A 13,063-nucleotide genomic window follows, 5' to 3' on the forward strand; every position below is an offset into this window, starting at 1 on the left:
AAAATTTCCCTTTGATACTGTAGGGCTACTTAGTTATATTCCCCTCTCCTCAGGCAGCCTCAGGAGGAAGCAGAGTGAGGATTCCTGATCGGAAAGAGGGGAGCAGCGCTGAGATAATAGTTAATTCTGGGAGGAGCCTAGTTCCAGAAATACCATATAGCAACGCTGGGTGTTTAGGATATAGCAGTGGAGGAAAGTGAGTCGCAGCGGCTCTTCTGGACCTGAAGCTCTGGTAGAAGGAAGAGGGGGAAGACAGTAAATGTGTAAGTATTCTGTTGGTCATGGAAATAAGTGCTGTGAAAAAGAGAAGGAGAGGCAAATTGTCTCGGGTGTGGTGCTGGTCGTCTGCACAAGAGATGTGATTTTACACGGCGTGTGTGGGAAGGTAGGGGCTAGTCCCCTAAGCGGCATGTGAGCAGAGGGGAGAGTGAAGGGAAGAGCCAAGCCTTGGTTGTAACTGGGGGAAGAGTGTCCTGAGCAGAGGAAACAATCAATCAGTGCAAATGTCCCCAGGCAGGAGCAGGCTTGGTGTATCAGAGGGGCACCTGGAGGCTGGAGTTTCAGACCAGGGACCCAGCATGGCTGGGTTCTGGTGAAGGCTCTCTCCTGGGTTGCCTACCGCCGGCTTTCCATTGTGTCCTTCCTGGTTGGAAAGCGTGAGACAGCTCTCTGGGGCCTCTCTTAAAAGGGTGCTAATCTCGTCCTGAGGGCTTCACCTTCATGACCCGAGTCCCTCCCAAGAGCCCCACTTCTATATACCAACACACTATGGATTAGGATTTCAGCATAAGGATTTTGGGGAGAAACACTTAATCCATAACACTAAGTGATTAATGTTGCAAGGAGAGAGTGATCTATTTGAAGGAGAGAGTGATCCGACATATTGAATGCTGTCGTTATGCCAAGTAAGGGTACAGCTGGGAATTGACTGTGGGATTTGGCAGTGTGGAACCCATCGGTGATTTCACCCCACTACCTGCTTAATCTTTCCACTCTACCTGGCACTGCGCGGGCCGAGCCCCTCTTGGTTCACAGTGCTTGCCCAGCTTGCTTCCAGATAATTGTGCCATGGCGCCTGTCGCACCCTTGGATTTGACAGAGAAATTGATTTGTGAATTTTGCCATATAGAGTTCTCAGAGCAGAAATTTCCTCAGAGAAGACGTGTGTGAAGGAGTGAGAGTATAGGTTTGGATTATTCTCCAGTTTGCAGGCCTGTCATTTAGGTATCATTCCACCCCTGTAATTCTGAGTTGTTAGTGACTGCTGTAACTTAGACGTTCCAAATTGTGTTGGTTCTTTTTACTGATTTTTTTTGAGAGAGAGATGTCAGTTTGTTGTTTTTCTCATTTATGCATCCATTAGTTGATTCTTGTATGTGCTCTGACTGGGAGTTGAACCTGCAACCTTAGCATATCAGGATGATGCTCTAACAAACTGAGCTACCTGGCCAAGGCTACTTTGATTTAAAAAAAAAACTTACAGGTCACTAACAAGTTTCCATTAAAATGTTTAAAAAATTTAAAGGTCAATAAAAATGTTGTAATGGAAAGTAGTGTTGGAAAAGATTTCAGTCTACAGTAACTGGATAGTAAGTCCTATAGTTAGGAGATTATTCTCTGGGGTCTCCATTTTGCCAAGAAGTTCCCTTTTTGTGTAATTCAGACACAGAATTGTAGCATTTTTATAGGACTGTTTGGTAGAAGAGAGTTTGTGTTTCACTAGTATTCACAAACATGGCAGTGTGAAGACTCCCACCACCTTTGGAGTCATGTGTCATGTTCAGACATGACTGTGAGGTCAGTGAGTTTGTTCATTACTTGCAGAATGCCTGCAAGTAATACAGATGCTTACAGCTGGACCGATACAGCCTGACAGATTGTCTTAAAGAACATGTTTTGGGTTCTCTCGGACTTCACTTTAATAAGAGGAATTTCATTGCATATCATAAATGTCCAATCTCAAGTGGAATGTTTACTGAGAATCATTCCATTTCTTTTCTCATGTTATTGTTCATATTCAGTATGAACTCCCTTCAATTCAAAGTGTATTTAAAGATACCTTTAATTATTGCAAGGAGCGTGTTAATCAGATTTGTATCTATTAAGAAAGTAACCTTCAGTTATGCATTTTTGCAAAGTATTCTTAAAGTGTCATTCTAAGGGAAATAACATTTCATGATGTGTAGCTCTTGAGGCAAACAGGAGTTTTTAAGTTCTTTAAAATTTGCCCACCTAGCAATATAAGTCTTTACAAGTAGACAACAAGTAGATTTGAGAAAGCTGACAGTCTAAGGTGTTGTTGAGTAATTGTGTTTATATCCTAGATTTCTGAAATAATTTATGGTTTTTGTCTGATTTATTTTCTTAAGTGTACGATACATATGTTTTCACATGCACTCTCTAGTATATCTCTTACAAACTGGCTAAGTCCATCTGTCTCTTTGGGTTATGTTTGTTGAATGAAGATGATGGTAAACAGTTCATTGGGTTTTGGTGAACACTAACTGAGATGCTGTGTGTGGAAGTGCTCTGCTCAATAGTCGGTACATCCTGAGCACTCAGATTTTTTTTTCTAACCAGAATTGTGGTGTCTAAAATCTGTTGGATTAGGGGGGGGATAATAAATTGCTTCACTTTTGAAAGCTATGTGGGAACATTTATTGGGACCCTCTGTGCTAGGCACCAGCATAAACAATTATGATAAGATAGAGCATATTGTCCATAAGGAATTTACAGTCTGAGGTTTAGATTCACAGCAAGAGTTAGAGGAAGGTACAGAAAGTTCCTGGACACACCCCTCCCCCACATGGGTAAGATCCATCATTATCAACACCCTCCACCAGATGGTACATTTGTTGTAGTTGATGGCCCTGCATTGACATGTCATCATCACACATTGTCCTTAGTTTACGAGGGCTCACTCCTGGTGTTGTGCGTTCTGTGGGCTTGGACAAATGTATAATGACATGTGTCCACCATTATGTTATCATACAGAATAGTTTCACTGCCCTAAAAATACTGTGTATTCCCCCTGTTCATCCCTCCTTCCCCACTAACCCGTTGGCATTTTCTAGAACATCATATAGTTGTAATTATACAGCATGTGATCTTTTCAGATTGACTTTTTTTACTTGTAACATGCATTTAATGCCCTTCTATGTCTTTCTGTGCCTTGATACCTCATTTTTTTAAGTGAAGAATAATATTTCATGGTCCAGATATGCCACAATTTATTGATCCATTCTACTTAAGGACATCTTGGTTGCTTCAAGATTTGGCAATTATGAGTAAAGTTGTGATGTAAACAATGTGTGCAGCCTTTTGTGTAGGCATAAATTTCCAACTGCTTTGAGTAAATACCAAGGAGCACAATTGCTGATCGTATGGGGAGAGAATGTTTAGTTTTGTAGAGAAGCTACCGAACTGCCTCCCCAAGAGGCCGTCCCGTGTCTCATCCTCACCAGCCGTGCTGGAGAGTTCTTACTGCTTCACCGCGCTGCCCAGATTCGGTGGTGACGGTGTTCTGGATTTTGGCCATTCTAGTAGGTGTGAACTGGCATCTCCTTGTTGTTTTAATCTGCTTTTCCGTGATGGCATCTGGTGCACCATGTGCTGTGGCCGTCTGCATGTCTCTTCTGGGAGGAGTCTGGTAAGGTGTTTGGCCCTTTTTAAAATCAGGTTGTTTTTTCCTTTTTGTTGAGTTTTAAGAGGATATATATATATATGATACAGTCCTTTATCAGATATGTCTTTTGCAGTTATTTTTCTCATTCTTTTTCCATTGTCTTTCACAGAGCAGAAGTGTTTCATTTTAATGAAGTTCAACTTATCAGTTATTTTTTTCATAGATCATGCCTTTGGTTTTGTACTTTAAAAGGTGTCACCATACCCAAGGTCATCTAGGTTTTCTCTTGTATTTTCTTCTAGGAGTTTTTATATTTTTGCATTTTACATTTAGGCCTGTGGTTTATTTTGAATTATTTTTTTTTCAGAAGAGTAATTTTTGTATACAATCTATGTGTAGGTTCTTTTTTTTTTTCTTATGGACATCCAGTCCCCAGAAACATTTGTTGAAAAGACTGTCATTGCTTCATTGTATTGCCGTTGTTCCTTCGTCAAAGACCAGTTGACAGTATATATGTAGTCTGTTTCTTGGGTCTCCATGCCGTTCCTCTGATCTGTTTGTTTCTTCTTTCACCTACACCACAGTGACTTGATTACTGTAGTTGAATAGTGAATCTTGACGTCAGGTAGTATCAGTCCTCTCCCTTCATTCTCCTCCCTTAGTATTGTATTGGCCATCCTGGATCTTTTGCTTCTGTGTGTGAACTTTAGAATCAGCGTGTCAATATCCCCCAACTCACTTGCTGAGCTTTTGATTGGAATTGCAGCGAATCTGTAGATCAAGACTGGAAGAAATGAACTCTTGATAATATTGAGTCTTTCTATTCTTGAACGTGGAATGTTGCTGTATTAACTTAATTCTTTTTTGATTTTGGTATAATTACCTCTTGCTCTGGGAAGGTCACTCTTTTGTTCTCGTGCCTTTCAACTCCTTGGGTGAGGTTCACCCAGGTCCTGAGGGCAGTCTGCTTTAGCACAGTCTAACCCTGTAAATGTGAATCTCACCCAAAACACCCTCACCGAACACCCAGGGGAGTGTTGGACTAAACATTGGGCGCTGTGGCCCAGTTGAGCTGAGACGCAAACCATCACAGACAGTTATGTGAAAAATCTTGAAAAAGAAGCCAGTTCATGTAATGGGATATATACACAGGGCATGTTAGTGTAAACTTTGTGCAGACTTGTTTCGTTCTTTTTAAGACTTGCACCTAAGGGAAGCATTGGGAAAAATTTGAATGTAAGTCATTTTGCAGAGGGAATGAAAGTAACTCTACAGGAAGAAGTAAGTCAAGTGTGTGTGTGTGTGAGAGAGAGACACTTATGAGAATAAAATTTTTCAAAAAAGTGAGTGTCTTATTCCATGGAACTTTAGAGAGAGCCCTGGACCTTTGCAATAGGTCAGTTCAGGCTTGACAGTCTTGCTGCAGTGCAAGCTAATAGAAGACCTGTAGAAGGTTTCTCCTAGTGGAGAAGGAAAATAGCACACTCACCATTTTTTTAAAGCAGGAAAATATTTAAAGCAATAGCAGAAATGTCTATAATGTAAGATATTAGTAGCTAGAAAAGAATTGGAGAGAATTGCAAGAATGAAGGAAATTCCATATTCTATTGGATAAAAATCTCTTAGCAGGGAATAATGATAAGGTTTTGATTGCTTCTAATAGTTTTAGAGGCTATTGTAAGTAGCCTTACAATAGTTTTGTAAGTCTTGTGTGTTTCTAGTGCTAAGAGGTCTGGGAAGCTTCAGAGAAAGCAGATGGTTTTTTAGGGGTATGGTATGGATGTGTGGGACCATCCTTGTATTTCTTGAATCTCTGGGTGATGCTCTAGTCCGAAGTGAACAGTATCAGTGTTGCCTAGTGGGCTCATACTGTGTACTGACTTTGAAGGAGAACTCCAGAGAAATATTAGTTATCTGGCCTACCACATAACACATTTGATGCCATCTCTATTAAATGGGCAGGTCTCTGGCTCTCTAGATTGTGTATGCAGAAACTAAAATCTTCAGTGATAACTTATGTCAGACAAATACAGAAAGTAAAGCAAATAAGAGAAAAAAACAAAAAGAAATGACAGTTCATTTGTGCATGCTGGTAGTGTGCTATTGAGTTAAATTGTATTTTATTGAAAGGGCTATGTAGTATCTATAGTAACAGGGGTTCCTCATCTGAGTTCAATAATTTTTATTTCAACAAAAGATTAGTGAAACAGTTACAATTTATAAATCCATGCATGTTTCTCTCCCTTTCTTTCTCCCTCCCTTCCCCTCTCTAAAAGTAAATGAAATTAAAAATAAATAAAGGCCCATGCTGAATATTGTATATGACATTAAGAGCTTTCCTATGTTTAGCAAAGAAATAATATCTAATATATAAGGAGCTCCTGCAAGTCAACATTTTTAAAAAGGATATGTGCATAGAAAAATGAACAAGGGACATGAATAGTAAGTTCCCAGAAAAGAAATGTGAATAGTCATGATGTCATGATTCTAAATCTCACTGATAACCAGGCAGTTGAAGCTGTGATTCTGAGGCTCAGAAGAGTGGTCTGGTGTGTAGAGGGAAACTGGCCGTTGTTGGTGTGGATGTGATTCAGGTCATGTGAATGGATAAAATTATCCATGGAAAGACCACAGAGGGAGAAGAAAGGAGAGGCAGCCCGGACGGGTTTCTAAGCAGCACTGAGTCATCCGAAGTTGAGGAGAGGAGGAACACAGGGGACAATGTGAAGAGAGGATGTGCTCAGTTGGGTCGACTATGAAAGTGAGGGTTGAGGACACATTGGTGTACACATTGGTGTACAGGTCCGAGTGTAGTGTAGTTCAGTGGTTTGGTGGCTCTGGAGTACGAAGTTGACTGGGTTGAATGGGGGGTGTGAAGAGAGAAGTTCTTTGCTTACGCTTGGTTTTGGAGGGGAGCAAAGAGAGAGAGTAGTAACTTGTTAGAAAAAAGTATCCAAGGGAGATTTTTAAAGAGGGAACGTGGTTCTAAAATGTATGTGGTGCTTCGGCCCAGGGTTTTTTCTTTGTGCTGCACTTACTAGTTGCTCTAGTTTCCCAGGGGCCCAGATGGCAGGCTGAGTGAGGCAGCAGTGGGGAAGGCGGCAGCGCAGGGGACAAGGACGGTAATGTCACTGGGCCCGGCAGTGAGGTTGGGACGGGGTGGTTTTTAAGGAGAAGAACAGTCGTGGAGGCAGGAGCAGCACCTCCGGGCAAGTGCCCCTTCACCTCTTGTGTGTCCCTGATGGGGACACGCCTTGCCGCGTGCCACGCCCTCCCCTAGATGGCACTGGATGCCATTTGGAGGAGCTGACAAACAAAATAGTATGTAATTTCTATAAATCCTCTCAACAGTACATTACTGCAAACAGATATTTACTGAGGTATTTGCCTTATTTAAACAAGCATAATAAAATACACTAAGAGCTTATTAGAATAAATTCATTTGTCAGTAAGATGTGACTTGTGTGAATTGTAGGAATAGCTTAGTGATGAAAAGTAAAGTTGTAAAGCAACTGCTTAAGCCAAATTGGAGTGTAAGTGTGATGAATCTGGTTTGAACTCTGAGTTTTACGGTTACTGTCACAGCAGCGCTGTTTTTCTTGTTTCTCTGTGTAACATTAAGAACAGGAGTGTGATTTGGATGTGGGGAAAATGTAGATTACAGGAGCTATAGTATGCTCTGCAGTGTCAGTTACAAATTAAGTATAAATAGCTGTGTGTGTAAACATTCATATCAATGTAAGCACTGTGTATTGGCTCTTCCCTATTGATCTGGGTCTCATAAAAATCATCAACAAGTGACTGTGGAGTAATACACTTTGTGCATTGTGTTAAGATATTATTACTAAGTTGAGCCAGAGAGATTGCATTGTATTGTTCTATAATGATAGGGGGTAAATTTTATAATAATCTGAAGAAACAGGAATAGAAGCTCGAAATGAATTGGAGTCCCCTAACAGTTTACATTAGGGGTTATTTTCCATAAGGTAGGTTTTTTTGTGGGGTCCGGGTTTGCCACTGTTTCAAGATACCATAATAATGGCAAAATTCGCAACTAGGGAAGGGAAAATAAGAGATTAGAAGACTAAAAGTGCCCTCAATATACTGGAACTTTTATTCTAATTATAGTTTTTCAAGTTAATAAAATATTAATTGTGATTTTTTATATCCATGGCCATCATTTTGTATCCATGATCTGATGTACAAGTTTATTACATTATTACTAAATTCGGGTTGCAAAGAGTTGTAGTTTATAATTACAACATCATTTTGGATGTTTCATATATATTCTTCTGAAAAAGAAAGTTAGCGTGTTATGTAAGTAGTTGAATGCATTAAAGAAGGAATGATTGGTTGCATTATCAAAGAATGCTTCACTTTCTACAAGGGTTGATTGATACTGTACACCCACATTCTAGCTGGGAAGCTTATATCTATTTTCTCATTTAATCCTTAGAACCGCCCAGTGAAGGAGTCCCCATTAAGAGTCACACACAACCCTGTAATGATGTGTAGAACGTTAAATAGCAAAGCTCATTCTTTGTAAGGGTTTGTGTAAGTACTGTCCAAGGCTTTATTAAATGTTCTAATTATGGGGAATATTTTGAGGTTCTTAACACTTATTTTCTTATTTTAACCTAATGTTAACCTTGTTTTAACCTAAATGAAAGAGTCTTAAAAAGCTGAAATGAAACACTCCCTCTAATCTAGTTATGACAAGTGCTTAGGAATCTGTGTGTATGTATATATTATATATATATATATATATATATTATATTATATTATAACAGTCTTCAGAAGTTTCATCTTTACCTGGGTTGTATTTATGATTAAGGACAGAAATACTTACATCCATGTGCTTGAATTCCAGTAGTATGTAATGGGATCCACTGCACATAGTAGGAACTTAATCAATCATGTCAAATACTTTTATCATATATCCTTTTGTTTGTAAGAACAATTTAATTTGAACCCTCTGAAAATTGAATGTAGATTCTTTTTTAAAAATCTCCAGGGGAAGGAATTCTGTAGTCTTTTATTAACAGCAAATGTACGTGCTTCCATTTATAATTTAAGATTCGCTTCTGCTTCTTGTCTTTAACAAAGTCAGTATTAAAAGTACTTTCCTGAAAAGTCAAAGGCCGCTGCCTCATACCTTGTCGTGAGCCAAGTTCTCTGGTGCGTTGGGAGGCTCCCTGGACTGAGCACCCTCATTTCTCTCTTCCTCCTCCAGATACCCCCTTAGGGTGATAGTGAAGGAATAAAAAAATACATAACCAACAACCAGAAGGAATGGAAGAGGGGTCAGCACAGAAATTTCAAAATGTTTCTGGCAGCCTGGAACCTGAGGGAGTCTTGGTGACTGCTAAAATGTCGTGGGGACTTCTACTGAGGGGGGTCCCTCAAAGGCTTGGGACTTTGAGTGCCAGGAGCGTGGGACTCCCTTGTGGGGCTGGAAATCCCAGGACGTAACAGGATGCCTGTAGTCAGAACACTTCCTGGTTCTAGCCCCGTCCCTTGTTGCCCCCCATGTTTATATATGGCAAGTATGTGGTTATATTTTATGGACATGTGTGTCTTTTTTAATTCCAATTGTATTCTATAAACAAAATGTTGTAAGTACCATTATTCTGATGAGTATAGAGCATACGAGAAATTTGAATGAGTTACTCAACATCATCGTAAGGATGGCAGAGCCCACTTTGCCCAGATCCTGCCTACACCATGACTTTACTTTTCCCATATCAATACTGTGGTGTTCTTTTATAACAACTCTGTTCCTTTAGTTTTGACCTAGGAATCATGCCTTCGAAGCACCTAAACAATCCACACACCACTTGAGTCTTGAACCTCTCAGAAATGCTAAGTATTGGATGTACCCAGACAGTGTCCAGGTAGTACCCAGGCCCACTGGCTCTTCATGGGATGTGAAGGTCAGGATCGTGTGTGGGGCAATGGGAATCAGGGAGTGCTAATCACCTGTTGCTGGTTTTGTGGTGCCCCTGGAAGGCTCAGGCCCTTCCTGGGTGTGAATGTAACCTGATGAAGGCTTTGGAGATCTGCAGCTTGGGAGACTAGCCAGGAGATTACATTTTGCTCAAGTCTTGGTTTCTAAGCACTTGTAGAATATTGGCCTTGAAGGTCTGATATTCCTTTTTTAAAAACATTTTATTTATTTTTTAGAGAGGGGAAGGGAGGGAGAAGAGTGGGAGGGAGAAAGAGAAGGAGATAAACATCAACGTGTGGTTGCCTCTTGCTCACCCTCTACTGGGGACCCTGCCCCCAACCCAGGCATGTGTCTTGACTGGGAATCAAACTAGCAACCCTTTGGTTCACAGGCTGGCATTCAGTCCACTGACCCACACCAGCCAGGGCTGATACTTCTTTTTTCAAAAGATGTCTTTGATACATTTCTTCCTTTTCACTGAGCTGTCACCCCTGTTTTGGACCCTGTCACTTGTACTTAGTTTCTTTCTGAAGTAGCTTCTCTTTTGGTTTTTCTGCCATTAGTTTGTTTCCATTGAAGCATTTTTTGAAACATTGGACAGATTCATTTTATGCAAAGATTTCCTCTTTACTGAACATCTCGTTGACATTTTGGGGCTGTCCCTAATTATACTCCACCACCTAACATTGTTTCCCAGGGTTCTGTGCTCAGACGGCCAGATCCGGCAGGGACCCTGCTGCCTCTCTCCCTTTCCTCCCTCACTTCGTCACTCTCACGGGCACCTGTTGTTCTTCTTAGTCTGAAAATCTCTTCTTCCTCTTCTCTGCCTTTGTATACCTTTTATATCATTCAGAGCCTGGTTTTATTTTCTCACCTGGGAAACTTTCTCTGATTCTTCTAGCCCTCATTGATCTCTTTCTTCTTGGAACCAACTAAATTACATACTTTATAATAACTGTTGTTCACAGAAGTTTCTAAATAGGTTGTAAGGCTTCAGTAGCGCTTATTTAATCTCCTTCCTGCCCAGCAAAATCGAGGCACCTGGTAGGTATGAAGTCACTCATTGTTGACAGATTTATTGTTGTGATTTCAGTTCTTAAGAATGGTGTTTAAAATTAGAGAAAGATTGAAATAGCACGTTCGCAACAAAGTGCTGTGCTTTTAAGTTTGTTTGATACTAGGGTGGTGTTGAAGAATGTTTTTTCTCTTTTGTCTCACCAGCAATCAAAGAAAAGTACACGGACTGGACAGAATTTCTCATTCGTGACTTGACTGGCTCCCGGACAGCCCCTGCCAACCTCCTGGAAGGTGTATGTATTATTGTTTACAGCTATTCTATGTCTGAAGCTTCACAGTTACTTGAGTGCAACCCTAACAGCACCTTTGCATATATCCTTCTGCAGGTACATGTGTGCACACAGGTATCTGTGTCCAAAGAGCCTAACTTCCTGTTTTTTTTTTAAGTTACTCAGGTTACTGATTCTAATGGCACTTAAATTTTTTATCTGTGGTAGAATCAATGAATGGAAAAGTTGCTTCGACGTGAACACATTTTTAAATAATAATGTTAAACTATCTTCTTACTATCCTGTTTAAGCCTTGACCTTATATTAATGAATGTAAATCAAATTCTGTAGAATAACTGTTTTGTGTAGGTGAAACTAAGCATGTATAAACTCTAGTATAGTCTCTGAGTATATTGATTAATGGTACCATTAACTATTCCATTCCGGATGCAAAACCCCAAGATTGAAATACATGTGTTAAGTAATGATTGAATTAACTTCTCTTATAAAAACAAGGTAATTAATGGCTAACCATATTTAAATGTGATTAAGGTAACTTAAAATACTGAAAAAATAGTTTAATCTGATATCTTGATGGTTAATTTGAAAATAATTTTATGATGAAATATTTTACTTTTCTGTATATTATAGAACAGGAAGAGATGTATTGTGTTATAAATAACTATTAACAAATCTGTTTGAAGAACGCTCCTGAAAAGGGGGGAAACACAATGAATAACTAGGAATACAGTGTGGATTTTGATGATGTCATTATTCTCTTAGCCTTCCATAAATTTCCCTTCTCTCATAAAAGATGTTGATACTTTGGAACACCACTGTCTTATATATGGGGTTACAGGGTTTGGTGTTGTGAAGATTTTGCCCAGTGTATTTGTTTATCTTAGTGGCTACTAATGTAATTGTTTGGTTAACAAATTGTAATGATGGTTTTTCACCCTTTTAAAAGGACAACTTGTTGTACTCTTTTAGTTTTGTTTTTCTTTTTTAAACCTATTTGCCTACAAGCCTGGCTGAACAAACACCCTTTTCATATGCTAACCCATGCTAAGAAGCTTGCTTAGATAGAGCAGTAATTACGTATATTCTCTAAACCAACTATCAAGTTAAATGTCAAAATAACTCTACATAGTAATCGTAATTTCATGTGCCATTAATGTGTATTAAACACGCCATCTACACATATTCCTGCTCTACGCACGTGACCAAGTGTGAGGGAGGGGCTTGGTCCTTGCAGCAGACACGTGTCTGCAGAGCCCGCGTTTAAACTCGTGGCTTCGTGTTTGTTATATCTATTTGAAAAGCAGACGTTCAGCTACTACACCCTTTCTAGCTCGAGGCAAATTTGGGTAGACCTCTTCTTAAAGGCATTCTCATGTCTAACAAATGCAATTTTATCTGGGAAGGGTGATTTGTTTGGTGAGAATGAGCGTGGACTGTTATTTCTTATTGACTTGTGATTTTTGTTGCTGGGTACAGGGTTGGGGATATGGAAGTGTGTGTGGGCGGAGAGGGAAGGGGAGGGGGCGAGTCTGTGGGAAGGATGGGGGTGGAGGGAAACACCAGATTGTTTGCCAATAGCTTGGATGATGGTGTGAAAAAATATTATCTTCTGCTGTCATCTGTTTCCATGAGAACCTTAAAATAAAGTTTAAAATAAGGAGTTTTGCTTCTGTTTAAACAGCCTCTGCGAGGGAAAGGCCCTATAGACCTCATTACAGTTGATTCCTTAATAGAACTTCAGGATTCTCAGAACCCTTTTCAGTACTGGATAGTTAGTGTGATTGAAAATGTTGGAGGAAGATTACGCCTTCGCTATGTGGGATTGGAGGACACTGAATCCTATGACCAGTGGTTGTTTTACTTGGATTACAGACTTCGACCAGTTGGTTGGTGTCAAGAGAATAAGTACAGAATGGACCCACCTTCAGGTAAGGGCTGATGCTTTTGCTGTCATGAATTATTTGAGAAAAAGATGTGTTTTTTTCTGTATGTGTCTCTGAAAAATTTATGAGCTCTGTGGTATCTTGTACATCTGAATATGTGAATATTAAGCGTTTTAATTTAAGAATACTTTCTATGGAATACGTTCTATGGAGACTAAAACCCAAGACTTCAATTAATAGTGTTCTAAAAGGAGAGAATTGTGTTGGAGGCTGTGGTGAAATGGATCTAGTTCCTCTGGAA

General features: G+C 39.8%; 1 protein-coding gene across 9 annotated transcripts in view; it reads left to right on the top strand.

Moving 5' to 3' along the window:
• The window catches only part of SFMBT2 (Scm like with four mbt domains 2), a 213,687-nt gene that overhangs the window by 91,785 nt on the left and 108,839 nt on the right, over nucleotides 1-13,063 (top strand). For 8 of the 9 annotated variants that reach the window (XM_037065974.1, XM_037065977.1, XM_037065973.1 and 5 more), the window contains exons 5-6: nucleotides 10,794-10,882; nucleotides 12,561-12,807. In XM_037065974.1, coding sequence (XP_036921869.1) covers nucleotides 10,794-10,882; nucleotides 12,561-12,807 — 336 coding nt within the window. Of the gene's footprint in view, nucleotides 1-10,793; nucleotides 10,883-12,560; nucleotides 12,808-13,063 lie in introns of those variants that run through there. The other variant, XM_037065980.1, reaches the window with a different exon arrangement.

This window comes from Sturnira hondurensis, unplaced genomic scaffold, assembly GCF_014824575.4.
Source record: "Sturnira hondurensis isolate 20B ecotype Veracruz unplaced genomic scaffold, ASM1482457v3 Scaffold0016284, whole genome shotgun sequence".
NCBI classification, from domain to species: Eukaryota; Metazoa; Chordata; class Mammalia; order Chiroptera; family Phyllostomidae; genus Sturnira; species Sturnira hondurensis.